We start from the raw sequence: 17,846 nt of genomic DNA on the forward strand, positions 1-17,846 counted from the left end.
CAATACCAATGTAAACATATCAACTTATATTACATTATATACAAGAATTCATTGCGCTGTACAAAAGGTCTTGGTAATAATTATAGTAAGGCCGGGATTCAATCCAGAGCATGTTATAGTGCAGCACAGTTGACATGCGACAACGCCCCCTTTAAAAAAAGCAATTTCCCCGGTGTTCGTAGAGATAGCATTCACAGCAGTGAAAATAAATTCAGTGTAAATTAACTTTAAAAAAGTGCACTGCTCTATAACAAGCCTCTCAGATTGAATCCTGGTCTAAAAAAGCCATTTGGAGTGAGCGTAATGACCCGTCCCACCTGTAAACAAAAATCCCTTTCTATATGTACAAAAATGTATTATAGTGCACTATAATAACTAATGTCTTCTTGACAACTTTCATTGGTACAGTATTCTGAAAGACTGAATAGGTATACACAGCTTGATTTCAATCGTCTTCCTTTAGGGTTCTAGTCAATCTGTATCCTGAAGCATTACTGAATTAAAGGTAATTTCCTGTTGAGCCGACATCTGTAGTGTTTACCATGAATGCAGTCTCTCTAACCCGGGAACATCAATCAATTTCTGCAATTCAAATTGAATAGAGCCCTTAAGCACCCTCCTTGTGCAGTATGTCAACATTTGTATTCATGTAATTCATATAATAATTTATGTGGATTATTTTCATTTTGCAAACCACATATACACACACAAAAGTATGTGGACACCCCTTCAAATTAGTGGATTCGGCTATTTCAGCCATACAGATTGCTGACAGGTGTATAAAGTCATGCACACAGCCATGCAATCTCCATAGACAAATACTGGCAGTAGAATGGCCTTACTGAAGAGCTCAGTATCTTTCAACTTGGCACCGTCATAGGATGCCACCTTTCCAACAAGTCAGTTCGTCAAACTTCTGCCCTACTGGAGCTGTCCCGGTCAACTGTAAAGGTTGTTATTGTGAAATGGAAACGTGTAGGAGAAACAAGTGGTAGGCCACACAAGCTCACAGAACGGGACCGCCGAGTGTTGTCCTCGATTGCAACACTCACTCCAGAGTTCCAAACTGCCTTTGGAAGCAACATTAGCACAAGAACTGTTTGTCGGGAGCTTCATGATATGGGCTTCCATGGCAGAACAGCCACACACAAGCCTACGATCACCATGTGCAATGCCAAGCGTCGGCTGCAGTGGTGTAAAGCTTGCTGCTATTGGACTCTGGAGCAGTGGAAACGCGTTTTCTGGAGTAATGAATGACGCATTAACATCTGGCAGTCCGACAGACGAATCTGGATTCTGCGGATGCCAGGAAAACGCTACCTGCCCCAATGCATAGTGTCAACTTGGTGGAGGAGGAATAATGGTCTGGGGCTTTTTCATGGTTCGGGCTAGGCCCCTTAGTTCCAGTGAAGGGAAATGTTCAGCATACAATGACATTCTAGACGATTCTGTGCTTCCAACTTTGGCAACAGTTTGGGGAAGGCCCTTTCCTGTTTCATTATGACAATACCCCCGTGCACAAAGTGAGGTCCATACAGAAATATTTTGTCAAGATCGGTGTAGAATAACTTGACAGGCCTGCAGAGAGCCCTGACCTCAACCGTATCGAACACCTTTGGGATGAATTGGAACGCCAACTGCAAGCCAGGCATAATCGGCCAACATCAATGCCCGACCTCACTAATTCTCTTCTGGCTGAATATAAACAAGTTCCCGCAGCAATGTTCCAACATCTAGTAGAAAGGCTTCCCAGAAGAGTGGGGGCTGAAAGGGGAGGGGGGGGGGGGGGGGGGGGGGGGGGGGGGGGGGGGAGACCAACTCCATCTTAATGCCTATGATTTTGGAATGAGATGGTCGACGAGCAGGTGTCCATATACTTTTGGTCATTTAGTGTGTATCCTACAGTTACAATTACATCCTGCCTGGCAGATTGTGAAAGCTTAAAACGTAATTATATGGTATATTTACTTGCCAGGAAGACCGCATTTACCCCCTCAGATTTTGTTAAGGAATTAAAGAAGAGGGAATGGCCTAAAAAGGGACGACTTGTTGTGTTCTAGCCAACAGATTTGGCTGTAGTGCACAGAAAGGCTTGTTTTAATTCCAGATTAGTAACCTCTGGCTAGAGTCTTTGGCTCCAGTCATGTTGTTTGTTGATGGTCTGCCACAAGCTTTTATTCAACACCCCTTAAGCAATAAAGCAAACACCAATTCCATACATGAGCTGGCGACAGGGACATTTGTGCTTTCATATTCACTAATCAAATGATACAGGTTTTGTCCCAAATAGCACCCTATTCCCTATAGTGTATTACTTTTGACCAGGGTCCATAGTGACTATGTAGGGAATGGGGTGCCATTTGGGACACAAGATGAGTCTTCTGTCATGTTGCACATACTGTACTGCTGTACTATTGTCCTCCATACTACAGCCTGTCTACAATGGGCATCTCAGAAATCTATTTTCCCTGCTGTTTTTGGGGGGATAGAAAACATGTCCTACTGCTACTAATAGTTGCAACTACCATCCTAAGTGATACTTTATTTAACTAGGCAAGTATGTTAAAGAACAAATTCTTATTTACAGTGACTACTTAGGAACAGTGGGTTAACTGCCTTGTTCAGGGGCAGAACAACAGATTTACCTTGGGGATTCGATCGAGCAAGCTTTCGGTTACTGGCCCAATGCTCTCTAGGCTACCTGCCACCCCTACTACATCATGACTACATAAAAGCAACACATCTACTTTGAACAGTGGTGTCAAACAGAAATAGGTGTATGTGCTAAATGCCACCCTAATTGATGCACTTAATGGGCCATGGTCAAAAGTAGTGCAATAAAGGGAATAGGGTGGTCAAAAGTAGTACCCTATAAAGGGAATAGGGTGCCATTTGGGACACACTCACAGTGTTACTCATCAAAAGAAAGCGCCTATTAGAAACCATTGAAATCCCATAAGGACTGAGATCCTACAATGCGTATCTGAATCAGCCATGTTGTCCAAGGGGAGATAGAGATATGAACGAACACCAGACTAATCAGTGGAGACGGTGCAGTGCCTTTGTAGAGGCAGTGACAATTTCCTGACGACTCAGCAGCGCACGTTCTGTCCTTCCACCTCCCCCTGCTTCAGTAGAGAAGGAGCTATAGAGGGAAACCTCAGTCTTCTCTTTGACTTTGTAATGACTCATATGGACGGATCAGGTTCGGAGTTAGAGAGACCGGAGGAACGCTGCAAAATGGACCACTTGGGTCTAACTAAAACACCAGTGGGCTGGCACCTTGAGGTCTAAACCAATCAATAGGTTTGTCATGGTGACTGGAGAGCTCTACCAGGAAGAATGGAGCTGAGCTGGATAGGGACTGGGCGTAGATATACATACCCTAGAACAGACACTGGATGTACTTCTACCGTATATAACACAGAACCCATCCCCCTCACTGCCCTTCCGTGGTCTTCTGTCACTCAAAGCGCTCGTAGTTCCTTGTCTGTTGCACTCGAGGGACCATATCAACCAGCAGCCTGGGACAGGAAAGAGACATTCATATTAATGAAAAATCGCTGACATTCACAGGTACACACACAATGAGAGCTGCAACTCCATTTCATTGCCAATATTAAATTAGTGAAAACCATTCTTTGTAGTGAAATTCTGAAATGAATCTAGTTCAGAATGTGTTGAGTAACTGAATCCATCACGTCAGATAATTTTAGTACATTTGTATAACCACTGCAGCTGCTTTTGTTGATTCATTTGTTGATGCACTCTGTGGTGTCATCTTCGTATTTATTTCTCCCGAGTCTCCAATGGCGACATCTGTGACCACATTTTATTTTTGAGGAACTCCTCTTGGACACGGGGACCAAATATTGCTGTTTTAAAGCTATTTTCCTGCAATTCTACAGATTCTGCCAAAGAACAAAAAAATGTAGGTTTTAAAGCAAATTCCAAGCAATTCTGCAACTTTTGCAAGGTTGACTCAAACATAACAAAAATCAATGATGCCCCATGCTATGATATTTTGGGAATTTTAAATGATTCTCCCTCACTGTCTGGCTTTTATTTTGGTGGTTGTTATTTCAAAGATTATCATATTTAAAAATACACTGAGTATACCAAACATTAGGAACACCTTCCTAGTATTGGGTTGCATCCCCCTCATTTTGCTCTCAGAACAGCCTCAATTCGTCAGGGCATGGACTCGACAAGGTGTCGAAAGCGTTCCACAGGGATGCTGGCCCATGTTGACTCAAATGTTTCCCACAGTTGTGTCAAGTCGGCTGGATGTCCTTTGGGTGGTGGAGCATTCTTGAGACACGGGAAACTGTTGAGCCTGAAGAACCCAGCAGTGTTGCAGTTCTTGACACAAAATGCTGCGTCTAACCCGTCTTCTTCCCTTCATCTACACTGATTGAAATAGATTTAACACTTGACATCAATAACAGATCCTAGTTTTCACCTGGATTCACCTGGTCAGTCATGGAAAGAGCAGGTGTTCTTAATGTTTGGTAAACAGTGTATATATATCCTTCCAGTTCTCTGCTGCCAACAATTCCATTGTTTTTAATTGCTATATCATATTTACTTGGCCACCGTGGCCTTTTTATTGCCTTTACCTCCCTTATCTCACCTCATCACAAGCATTTCGCTACACTCGCATTAACATCTGCTAACCATGTGTATGTGACAAATAAAATTTGATTTGATATCGTATATAGACTTATTTTTGTACTGTATGTTTGTTTTACTCCATGTGTAACTCTGTTGTTGTATGTGTCGAACTGGTTTGCTTTATCTTGGCCAGGTCGCAGTTGCAAATGAGAACTTGTTCTCAACTAGCCTACCTGGTTAAACAAAGGTCAAATAAATAAATTAAATAAAAATTCCCTGGAGAGAGGCCTATACAGTCTGCTGTTTGAATATGGAACTGCCTCACAGAACACAATATTGCAGAAATCACTGACACTGGTCTTCAGGACTTCAAAATGCAAAGCACATCGCCAAACCAATGATCACGTCAATTGGGATGTTGTCTGATATTCCTTTTGTTCACAATTACACCCAATTTCTTTAAGCAAAAAAAGATGGCTAAGGCGGTTCAATACTGATGACGATTCTCAAGCCATTATCTTCCAATACTGATGACGATTCTCAAGCCATTATCTTCCAATACTGATGACGATTCTCAAGCCATTATCTTCCAATACTGATGACGATTCTCAAGCCATTATCTTCCAATACTGATGACGATTCTCAAGCCATTATCTTCCAATACTGATATGAAAGCTGATATATCATGCCATCCTGACACCAAAAACACTTTCTCAAGAATCTTTCATAATGGTTATTCTAGTTCACCAGTAGTGCTGTCAGGGGACATTTGAATTCCTCTTCCTCCAATGATCGCACATTAGGGGGACATTTGAATTCCCTTCCTCCAATGATCGCACATTAGGGGGACATTTGAATTCCCTTCCTCCAATGATCGCACATTAGCGGGACATTTGAATTCCTCTTCCTCCAATGATCGCACATTAGGGGGACATTTGAATTCCCTTCCTCCAATGATCGCACATTAGGGGGACATTTGAATTCCTCTTCCTCCAATGATCGCACATTAGAGTGAAGCTTATGCAATGTTCTATATTTCCATAGTTTCTCTTTTAGTTTTCTACAGCGCATTAGTTTCCTCTTGTTCAATGTAAATATGCTCAAATGTGTTTTCCTGCATATGTCCAATGTAAATAAATGTCCTCACTGTCAATTGTGTTAATTTTCAGCAAACTTAACATGGAAATATTTGTATGAACATAAGATTCAACAAACTGAACAAATTCCACAGACATGTGACTAACAGAAATGGAATAATGTGTCCCTGAGCAAAAGGGGGGGGGGGGGGGGGGTGTCAAAATCTAAAGTAACCGTATCTGATGTGGCCACCACCTGCATTGCTGTGAGATGTTACACCACTCTTCCACCAAGGCACCTGCAAGTTCCTGGACATTTCTGGGAGGAATGGCCCTAGCCCTCACCCTCCGATTCAACAGGTCCCAGACGTGCTCAATGGGATTGAGATCCAGGCTCTTCGCTGGCCATGGCAGAACACTGACATTCCTGTCTTGCAGAAAATCACGCACAGAACGAGCAGTATGGCTGGAGGCATTGTCATACTGGAGGGTCATGTCAGGATGAGCCTGCAGGAAGGGTACCACATGAGGGAGGAGGATGTCTTCCCTGTAATGCACAGAGTTGAGATTGCCTGCAATGACAACAAGCTCAGTCCGATGATGCTGTAACACCGCCCCCAGACCATGACAGACCCTCCACCTCGATCCCGCTCCAGAGTACAGGCCTCGTTGTAACCCTTACAGCTGCCTTACAGCAGGCCTACAAGCCCTCAGTCCAGCCTATTGTGGACAGTCTGAGCGCTGATGAAGGGATTGTGCGTTCCTGGTGTAGCTCGGGTAGTTGTTGCCATCCTGTACCTGTCCCGCAGGTGTAATGTTTGGATGTACCGATCCTGTGCAGGTGTTGTTACACGTGGTCTGACTCTGCGAGGACAATCAGCTGTCCGTCCTGTCTCCCTGTAGTGCTGTCTTAGGCATCTCACAGTACGGACATTGCAATTTATTGCCCCGGCCACATCTGCAGTCCTCCTTGCAGTATGCCTAAGACACATTCACACAGATGATCAGGGACCCTGGGCATCTTTCTTTTGGTGTTTTTCAGAGTCAGTAGAAAGGCCCCTTTAGTGTCCTAAGTTTTTAGTGTCCTAAGTTTTGTGACATTAATTGCCTACCGTCTGTAAGCTGTTAAGACACTAACGACCCTTCCACAGGTGCCTGTTCATTAATTGTTTATGGTTCATTAAACAAGCATGGGAAACAGTGTTTAAACCCTTTACAAATTATCTTTGAAAGACAGGGTCCAGAAAAAGGGACGTTTATTTTTTTGCCTAGTTTAGTTAATGCCTAAGAGATACCTGAAATCCCAGGTTCTGGTCCAGCATTTGAGCACATGGAACATTGAGAGAAGATATCACTAGGAGAGCTCCTCTGTCTAGTCAGAAATGCAGTTCCAGTTTACTGAGATGAGTTACTTGGCCTTTGCCATAGTCAACATTCCTCTAGCTGTTCTCAACATATTGGCAAACTTATTTTTGTCCTTCTGCATGCTCCATCCACCGTGAGGCAGAGAGAGACTGAAACAGCATGTGAAGATACTAGTGGGATCTATGGTGTGATTCACCAGTCTACAGTACCTGGTTTCTGGTATTGTAATTGAAGTCTGCAGCTAGAGCTCATCTTTATCTTTTATTTGGTAGTGAGGTACACTGTATCCGGCAGCATGTCAAACTATTTGGATTAATGTTTATTTTACAGCCAAATAATCCCTGCCCAGAGAGCTCTATTCACCTGGGTGAAGAGGAACATCAAAAACATCATCTACTGGGCAATATTTAAATCAACAGGGTGTTGTTCTGTTGGTTTGACTTCGCTGTTGAACTTTCAACTAGCTTTATCAGGAAAGACAAACAGCACTTATACTGTGCATCAATAAATGGCCTCGTTTCTGGTCCTCCAAATGTCCTGTTTTAAAAATAATGTAAACATTTTTTTTGTCTCTCCGATGGTTTGGTTGAGATGTGCTACCTGGGAAGACACATGAAGAGCATGAAAGAGAGCGGCAGCACCTTCTCTCCCCGACTGCACAGTCAGATGAGGGTCACCATCGCTGGGATCCAAGCTCTATTTCTCTGCCACGCTGCGGTTCTACATTCATTACTTCTGCGGCAATGTTTCCCTCTACATACTTTGACATTCCTTTTTTTTCCCCTGACTGTCCAGAGAATAGTAAAAGTGAAGTAGGTAAAAATCTGTAAAATACCCTTCTATTTTTTTTTTTTTTAAGCGTGTTATTGACACTACAGACAATTTGTTTTTATTTAGGAGCAGTTGATTTACTGTGTAAGGGAAACAATTAACTTTTTTACAGTTAACTCCAAAAGTGTCTCCACTAATGTTTACAAGCGTATTGACAGTTTTGGTCTGAATGTTGCTTTCAGCCCCACCAGGAAGTGAAACGCTGGCCGTGTTCGTTTTGCATCATTTCATTGATGCAAAACGTGGTGAAATCTCCACCCACTGGGGCACCGGGCAACGTAAAACGTGCGCCTCCACTGGTATGTACAATGGAAGTTTCTACTCCAAGGGCCTTCTGAATGGTTACAATTTAAAATGACAACATTTCTGTTATTTAAATAAGTGTATTTCTCAGGGGACATAATGTACGTGTGTGTAAATATTAAGTTTCTTCTAAATACAGATCTAAGATTAGCTTCCCCTCCCTGAATCCTAACCATTGCCGGACAAAACTGACCCAAGATCAGTGTTTAGAGGCAGCTTCCCCCTACACCTGGAGTACTCAACTCTTAACCTACGAGGTCCAGAGCCTGCTGGTTTTCTGTTCTGCCTGATAATTGCACACACCTGGTGTCCCAGGTCTAAATCAGTCCCTGATAAGAGGGGAACAATGACAAAATGAAGTGGAACTGGCTTTGAGGTCCAGAGTTGAGTTTGAGGGCCATACACAAAATGTACCCACTTACTTGACCCCGTAGGCCAGGATGATGAGGCCTATCAGGACCCCTATGGACCCGTCCAGGTACCACACTTTGGGATCGTGCTTGAACACCTTGGCACTGATTAGGATGGAGAAGCCCATGACCCCGCCCACCAGGGAGTTGAAACCTGTAGATTGGACAAGACAGGCAGTTTAGTCAACTGTATTTTCCCACAGAGGGAAATAGAAATAGCTTGAACATTAACAACAACGAACACATGTACATATATTTCATGAAAGTACATGTAGTCTGCCACAGAGTCTTAATCCGAAAGTCCATAAAACAGAATGAACAGAGACGATTTTGAATCCTTTTCGATTGGGTCTCCTCATTCGATTCATAAGAGCCCACTCAACTGGCTCTCTCTGCACCTCAAAAACACACCGACTGACAAGGACCTCTGCCAGTTTTTTACATACTGTATGTGTGATAACCAGACTGGGCAGGTCAATTACCTCCGTAAAGAATATAATCTATGGCGCTGTATTCCTAGGGGCAATCTGCAGTACTAACAACAACAAAGGGACACCCCGCCAGTGTTAAACAGCTAAGTGACAGGGCTGGAGAAATGTAACCACTCAAATTGGATGCAAGGACTGAACATCCATGAGATCAAAATTACACGGAGACTACAGTGGTTGTTTACAATGACATTTCTTAAAAACAAGGGAGCAAAACTAGCTTATACTTTGGGCTCCGATGGGGTACAACAGTTGAACTAAGCTTATGAAGCATTTATAAAAGTTATATTCTTCAAGAATCAATGAGTGATATATACCCTGCTCAAAAAAATAAAGGGAACACTTAAACAACACAATGTAACTCCAAGTCAATCACACTTCTGTGAAATCAAACTGTCCACTTAGGAAGCAACACTGATTGACAATAAATGTCACATGCTGTTGTGCAAATGGAATAGACAACAGGTGGAAATTATAGGCAATTTGCAAGACACCCCCAATAAAGGAGTGGTTCTGCAGGTGGTGACCACAGACCACTTCTCAGTTCCTATGCTTCCTGGCTGATGTTTTGGTCACTTTTGAATGCTATCGGTGCTTTCACTCTAGTGGTAGCATGAGACGGAGTCTAAAACCCATACAAGTGGCTCAGGTAGTGCAGCTCATCCAGGAAGGCACATCAATGCGAGCTGTGGCAAGAAGGTTTGCTGTGTCTGTCAGCGTAGTGTCCAGAGCATGGAGGCGCTACCAGGAGACAGGCCAGTACATCAGGAGACGTGGAGGAGGCCGTAGGAGGGCAACAACCCAGCAGCAGGACCGCTAACTCTGCCTTTGTGCAAGGAGGAGCACTGCCAGAGCCCTGCAAAATGATCTCCAGCAGGCCACAAATGTGCATGTGTCTGCTCAAACGGTCAGAAACAGACTCCATGAGGATGGTATGAGGGCCCGACGTCCACAGGTGGGGGTTGTGCTTACAGTCCAACACCGTGCAGGACGTTTGACATTTGAGAACACCAAGATTGGCAAATTCGCCACTGCAACATCCTCCAGCATGACCGGTTTGGCGGTGGGTCAGTCATGGTGTGGGGTGGCATTTCTTTGGGGGGCCTGTGCTCGCCAGAGGTAGCCTGACTGCCATTAGGTACCGAGATGAGATCCTCAGACCCCTTGTGAGACCATATGCTGGTGCGGTTAGCCCTGGGTTCCTCCTAATGCAAGACCTCATGTGGCTGGAGTGTGTCAGCAGTTCCTGCAAGAGGAAGGCATTGATGCTATGGACTGGCCCGCCCGTTCCCCAGACCTGAATCCAATTGAGCACATCTGGGACATCATGTCTCGCTCCATCCACCAACGCCATGTTGCACCACAGACTGTCCAGGAGTTGGCGGATGCTTTAGTAGAGGTCTAGGAGGAGATCCCTCAGGAGACCATCCGCCACCTCATCAGGAGCATGTCCAGGCATTGTAGGGAGGTCATACAGGCACGTGGAGGCCACACACACTACTGAGCCTCATTTTGACTTGTTTTAAGGACATTACATCAAAGTTGGATCAGCCTGTAGTGTGGTTTTCCACTTTAATTTTGAGTGTGACTCCAAATCCAGACCTCCATGGGTTGATAAATTTGATTTCCATTGATAATTTTTGTGTGATTTTGTTGTCAGCACATTCAACTATGTAAAGAAAAGCAGTGTATAATATATATATCATTACCTTAAGTCTAAAAATGTATGTGGCAATCATAGATTGCCCCTTTGCTGGCTTGTTTCATGTCACATCGAGACAAATCTGGTAGGCAAATAACTCCTACTCTATTCTGCTAGCTGTCACTCTCACATACAATTTAACGAACCCCACACACTTTAATGAGCAAGTGTCTCCATCCAAAGCTGACCTTTCAAACTGGTTTGACGCCAGCCTGTTTGCCACAAATCTCTTATTGAAACGAGAAGGGACATTAAGAGCTCAGCAGCTACGGAGTTGTCAATAAAGACTCATAAGTAGTGAACAACTTTCTCAGGTGTAGAAGTAAATAGATGTGCGGTCCAGTACCTGAGGGTGGCCTTGCGGTTAAGGCCGCCGCCCTCAGCGCATACTATATGCAATTCACCGGTCTGTGTGGGTAAAAACCCAGCACCTGCCGGCTCTAAAAATATAGAAAGAGTGCATATTTGAAATGAAAGGTTTTAGTTATATCTGTTTGGGCTTCTTGCGGTCAATTGCAGTCTAAAAATTATTTGTAATTATACTGAACAAAAATATAAAATGCAACATGTAAAGTGTTGGTCCAATGTTTTATTAGCTGAAATAAAAAGATCCCAGAAATGTTCCATACACACAAAAAGCTTATTTCTATAAAATGTGCACAAATTTGTTTAAATCCCTGTTAGTGAGCATTTCTCCATCGCCAAGATAATCCATCCACCTGGTAGGTGTGGCATATCAAGAAGCTGATTAAACAGCATGCTCGTCACACAGGTGCATCTTGTGATGGGACAATAAAAGGCCACTCTAAAATGTGCAGATGTGTTACACAACGCCACAGATGTCTCAAGTAGAGGGAGCTGCAATTGGCAGCAATGTCCACCAGAGCTGTTGCCAGAGAATTTAATGTTAATTTCTCTAAATAAACTGCCTCCAACGTCGTTTGAGAATTTGGCAGTAAGTCCAACCGGCCTCACAACCACAGACCATGTGTAACCACGCCAGCCCAGGACCTCGTCTGAGACCAGCCACCTTGACAGCTGATGAAAATGAGTATTTCTGTCTGTAATAAAGCCCTTTTGTGGGGGAAAATTAATTCTGATTTGCGCACCTGACCAGTCATGTGAAATCCATAGATTAGAGCCTAATGAATTTATTTCAATTGACTGATTTCATTCTATGAAATGTAACTCAGACAAATCTTTGAAATTATCAAATCAAACTATTGGTCACATCCGCAATAACATCTGCTAAATATGTGTGTGTAGCGAAATGCTTGTGTTCCTAGGTCCAACACTGCAGTATCTAACAATTCACAACAATACACACAAATCTAAAAGTAAAAATGGAATTAACACATACAGTGCCTTGCGAAAGTATTCGGGCCCCCTTGAACTTTGCGACCTTTTGCCACATTTCAGGCTTCAAACATAAAGATATAAAACTGTATTTTTTTGTGAAGAATCAACAACAAGTGGGACACAATCATGAAGTGGAACGACATTTATTGGATATTTCAAACTTTTTTAACAAATCAAAAACTGAAAAATTGGGCGTGCAAAATTATTCAGCCCCTTTACTTTCAGTGCAGCAAACTCTCTCCAGAAGTTCAGTGAGGATCTCTGAATGATCCAATGTTGACCTAAATGACTAATGATGATAAATACAATCCACCTGTGTGTAATCAAGTCTCCGTATAAATGCACCTGCACTGTGATAGTCTCAGAGGTCCGTTAAAAGCGCAGAGAGCATCATGAAGAACAAGGAACACACCAGGCAGGTCCGAGATACTGTTGTGAAGAAGTTTAAAGCCGGATTTGGATACAAAAAGATTTCCCAAGCTTTAAACATCCCAAGGAGCACTGTACAAGCGATAATATTGAAATGGAAGGAGTATCAGACCACTGCAAATCTACCAAGACCTGGCCGTCCCTCTAAACTTTCAGCTCATACAAGCAGAAGACTGATCAGAGATGCAGCCAAGAGGCCCATGATCACTCTGGATGAACTGCAGAGATCTACAGCTGAGGTGGGAGACTCTGTCCATAGGACAACAATCAGTCGTATATTGCACAAATCTGGCCTTTATGGAAGAGTGGCAAGAAGAAAGCCATTTCTTAAAGATATCCATAAAAAGTGTTGTTTAAAGTTTGCCACAAGCCACCTGGGAGACACACCAAACATGTGGAAGAAGGTGCTCTGGTCAGATGAAACCAAAATTGAACTTTTTGGCAACAATGCAAAACGTTATGTTTGGCGTAAAAGCAACACAGCTGAACACACCATCCCCACTGTCAAACATGGTGGTGGTGGCAGCATCATGGTTTGGGCCTGCTTTTCTTCAGCAGGGACAGGGAAGATGGTTAAAATTGATGGGAAGATGGATGGAGCCAAATACAGGACCATTCTGGAAGAAAACCTGATGGAGTCTGCAAAAGACCTGAGACTGGGACGGAGATTTGTCTTCCAACAAGACAATGATCCAAAACATAAAGCAAAATCTACAACGGAATGGTTCAAAAATAAACATATCCAGGTGTTAGAATGGCCAAGTCAAAGTCCAGACCTGAATCCAATTGAGAATCTGTGGAAAGAACTGAAAACTACTGTTCACAAATGCTCTCCATCCAACCTCACTGAGCTCGAGCTGTTTTGCAAGGAGGAATGGGAAAAAATTTCAGTCTCTCGATGTGCAAAACTGATAGACATACCCCAAGCGACTTACAGCTGTAATCGCAGCAAAAGGTGGCGCTACAAAGTATTAACTTAAGGGGGCTGAATAACTTTGCACGCCCAATTTTTCAGTTTTTGATTTGTTAAAAAAGTTTGAAATATCCAATAAATGTCGTTCCACTTCATGATTGTGTCCCACTTGTTGTTGATTCTTCACAAAAAAATACAGTTCTATATCTTTATGTTTGAAGGCTGAAATGTGGCAAAAGGTCGCAAAGTTCAAGGGGGCCGAATACTTTCGCAAGGCACTGTATATAAATATTTGGACGAGCAATGTCAGAAGTGGCATTGACAAAAATACAGTATATACACACGAAATGAGTAAAGCAGGTTGTAAACATTAAAGTGACTAGTGTTCCATTATTAAAGTGACCAGTGATTCTATGTGTATAGGGCAGCAGCCTCAGGTGCAGGGTTGAGTAACCGGGTGGTAACCGGATGGTAGCCGGCTAATGATGACTATTTAACAGTAATGGCCTTGAGATAGAAGCGGTTTCTCCAGTCTCTCGGGTCCTTGATTTGATGCACCTGTACGGACCTCACCTTCTGGACGATAGCAGGATGAACAGGCCGTGGCTCGGCTGGTTGATGGCCTTAAAGATCTTTTAGGCCTTCCTGAGACTTCGGGTGCTATGTGTGTCCTGGAGGGCAGGCAGTGTGACCGCACCACCCTCTGGAGAGCCCTGCGGTAACGGGCGGTGCGGTTTCTGTACCAGGCGGTGATACAGCCCGACAGGATGCTCTCAATTCTGCATGTGTAAAATTGAGAGGGTCTTAGGGGTCAAGACGAATTTCTTCAGCCTCCTGAGTTTGAAGAGGGGCTGTTGCGCCTTCCTCACCACACTGTGGGTGGACCATTTCAGTTTGTCAGTGATGTGTACGCCAAGGAACTTGGAAGTTTTACACCCTCTCCACTGCGGTCTTGTTGATGTGGATAGGGGTGTACTCACTCTGCTGTTTCCTGAAGTCCACGATCAGCTCCTTCATTGTGTTGACATTGAGGGAGAGGTTATTTTCCTGGCACCACTCCTCCAGGGCCCTCACCTCCTCCCTATAGGCTCATTGTTGGTAAATCAGGCCTACTATTGTTGTGTCTGCAAACTTGATTGAGTTGGAGGCGTGCATGACCATGCAGTCATGGGTGAAAAGGGAGTACAGGAGGGGGCTGAGCAAAGCTTGTGGGGCCCCAGTGTTGAGGATCAGTGAAGTGCAGGTGTTGTTTCCTACCTTTACCACCTGGGGGTGGCCCATAAGGAAGTCCAGGATCCAGTTACACAGGGCGGTGTTCAGACCCAGGGCCCCAAGCTTAATGATGAACTTGGAGGGTACTATGATGTCGAAGGCTGAGCTACAGTCAATGAACAGCATTCCTCTTGTCCAGATGGGATGGGGCAGTGTGATGGGCGATTGCATCATCTGTGGCTCTATTGGGGCGGTATGCAAATTGAAGTGTATCTAGGGTGTCAGATAAGATCGAGATGGTATGGTCCTTAACAAGCCTCAAAGCACTTCATGTCAGAAGTGAGTGCTACAGGGCAATAGCTTTTCTTGGGTACAGGAACAATGGTGGACTTCTTGAATCAAGTGGGGACAGCAGACTGGGTAGGAAAAGATTGAATGTCAGTAAACACGCCAGCCAGCTGGTTTGCACATGCTCTGAGGACACGGCTAGGGATACCGTCTGGGCCTGCAGCGTTGCGAGGGTTAACACGCTTAAACGTCTTACTCACGTCGGCCACGGAGAACAAGAGCCCACAGTCCTTGGGAGTGGGCCGTGTCAGTGGCACTCTGTTATCCTCAAAGTGGATAAAGGGTTTTAGCTTGTCTGGGAGCAAGACGTGTCCGTGACCTGGCTGGTTTTCCCTTTGTAATCCGTGATTGTCTGTAGACCCTGTCACTTTCTCCACTTTCTCTGTACTGACGTTTTGCCTGTTTGATTGCCTTACGGAGGGAATAACTACACTGTTAGTGTAGAAAAGACCCATGGAGTTGGTGGAATACTCCTTTAATTCATTGCCATTGCCAGGGGCGCTTTAATTAGGTCAGGTGGAAATGTCCGACAGATCTTAACTCCATAAAAGGAGGAAATTGCCATCGCCTGATCTCGCTGCTTTCTCTTCCTTAACTCCATCTGATCCAGAAGTTCTGTGCGTCCATGAATCCACGTAAGTCCACCGACTATGTTACCTTTCATCTGAATTGTGGCGATCGGGAGAGTGGGCCATTCAGTTATTGTTAATAGTTATTACCGCGGAGCGCGGCTTGGAGCGCAGCTTCAAACATATTGTGTAATGTGAATTGTCAATGATCACGGCCCTACGGATCCTCATAGGCCAATTATGCAATCGATATGGTTCATGTGTATTGAAATTAATTATATGTACACATGAAGACAATTGAAAGAGTGAAATGAGAAATGTCATTGTTTGCTAACTGATTGACTTTGATCATGGGGATTATAGATTGTATCAACATTCATTCACTGTTTGTATTCTTTCATGATTTATGATAAATAGTTATGAGCCTAAATGACTCGCGGATGATTACTATTGACTGAACTGTTGAACTCCCTAACTTATGTTAATAATGAATGATATGATTTGATCTTTGATTATGAATTTGATTGGATACATGTTATTTGTTTCCTTTGTGATGCAGCACAGACTACTCAGTAAATATGCCTCTTTATGGTTAAAGGAATTCCTGCCTCAGTCTCATCCATTCCTCTGTCACCTGACACGTGACCACCTGTTCACCTTCACTGTCAGTCATCCTACCTGTCCAGCTACCCACACAGATTCCACTAATCTTTCAGTTAGTATTCAACCATATTCCCAGTCAACTTGCCATGGTTAAATGGAGGTTCGCGATTCCAGTTTTGCACGAATGCTGCAATTTAGCCACAGTTTCTGGTTTGGGTAGGTTTTATTAATAGTCAGTGGGAACATCCCCTATGCACTTCCTGATGAACTCAGTCCCATTGTCCGTGTACACGTCTATGTTATTCTCAGAAGCTACCCGGAACATATCCCAGTCCACGTGATCAAAACAATCTTGAAGCGTGGATTCCGATTGGTCAGACGAGCGTTAAATAGACCTTAGCACAGGTACTTCCTGTTTGAGTTTTTGCCTATAGGAGAAAAATGTAGTTTTGATCTGATCTTCCGAAGTGAGGGCGGGGGAAGACCTTGTAGGCATCCCAGAAGGGGGAGTAACAGTGGTCGAGAGTTTTAGCAGCATGAGTACTACAGTTCATGTGTTGATAGAACTTCGGTCGCCTTTTCCTCAAAATTGCTTTGTTAAAATCCCCAGCTACAATAAATGTCATTTCCAGTTTGCACAAAGTCCAATGTAGTTCCTTGAGGGTTGTCGTGTTATTGGCTTGAGGGGGATTATACACGGCTGTAACTATAACCGAAGAGAATTCTCTGAGGTAATACGGTCTGCATTTGATTGAGGTTTTCTAGGTCAGGTGAACAAAAGGACATGTGTTTCTGTACATTATCACACCATGAATAATTAATGATGAAATATACACCGCCAACTATTTTCTTCCCGGAGAGTTCTTTAGTCCTGTCTGCGTGATGTACTGGAGAACACAGCTGGTTGTATGGATGGGAACAGAATATCCAGAGCGAGCCATGATTCTGTGAAACATTATTTTACAGTCCCTGTTGTCTATCTGAAAGGAGATCCTCACCCTGAGCTCATCCACCCTATTGTCCAGAGACCGAACATTAGCGAGTAATATACTCGGAAGCGGTGGATGGTGTGCATGCCTCCTGAGTAGGACTAGAAGTCCACTGAATAACTCTTCTCCGCCGGCGGCGTCCTGGAGCAGCCTCAGAGATAAGTTAAATTGCTCTGGATGGTACGAACAAAGGATACAATTTGGGAAAGTCGTACTCCTGGTTGTAATGCTGGTGAATACCGCCGCTCTGATATCCAAAAAGGTTATTTACCAGCTGTATGTAATAACAAAACAAACTGGGCTAATGTAAGAAATAAAACAAAAAAAAATTGTGCAAAGTTGCTCAGGAGCTAGAAGCAGAGCCACCATGTCAGTCGGCACAATCTTCAGTATATGTTCCAGCCCCCTGACCACCTGCTCAAGAAAAGAAATTGGCCTGCAGCTGCATCTAATTGATGGTCACTGCCCTATATAGTGTTCCCAATATATTTCACAGATTTCATGATGGTGTCTAAGCCAATAACCTTCCATCTTCGTGCACTATGGGAATAGGGCGCCATTTCAGGCACAACCATAGCCTCCTATACACCATACCTTTTCCCCTATTAAATTCTCTCAAAGATTCCCTACAGAGT

General features: G+C 43.8%; 1 protein-coding gene across 2 annotated transcripts in view; it reads right to left on the reverse strand.

Annotated features, from left to right (window-relative positions):
• Positions 1-2,146: 2,146 nt before the first annotated feature.
• Positions 2,147-17,846, reverse strand: part of LOC110495948 (transmembrane protein 163) — a 44,621-nt gene continuing 28,921 nt past the window's right edge. For both annotated transcript variants that reach the window (XM_021571493.2, XM_021571495.2), the window contains 2 exons: positions 8,612-8,753; positions 2,147-3,524 (listed from right to left, as the gene is read on the reverse strand). In XM_021571493.2, the coding sequence (XP_021427168.2) occupies positions 3,464-3,524; positions 8,612-8,753 (203 nt within the window). In that variant the 3' untranslated portion in view covers positions 2,147-3,463. The remainder of the gene's footprint in view (positions 3,525-8,611; positions 8,754-17,846) is intronic.

Source organism: Oncorhynchus mykiss, chromosome 18 (assembly GCF_013265735.2).
Source record: "Oncorhynchus mykiss isolate Arlee chromosome 18, USDA_OmykA_1.1, whole genome shotgun sequence".
Classification (NCBI taxonomy): domain Eukaryota; kingdom Metazoa; phylum Chordata; class Actinopteri; order Salmoniformes; family Salmonidae; genus Oncorhynchus; species Oncorhynchus mykiss.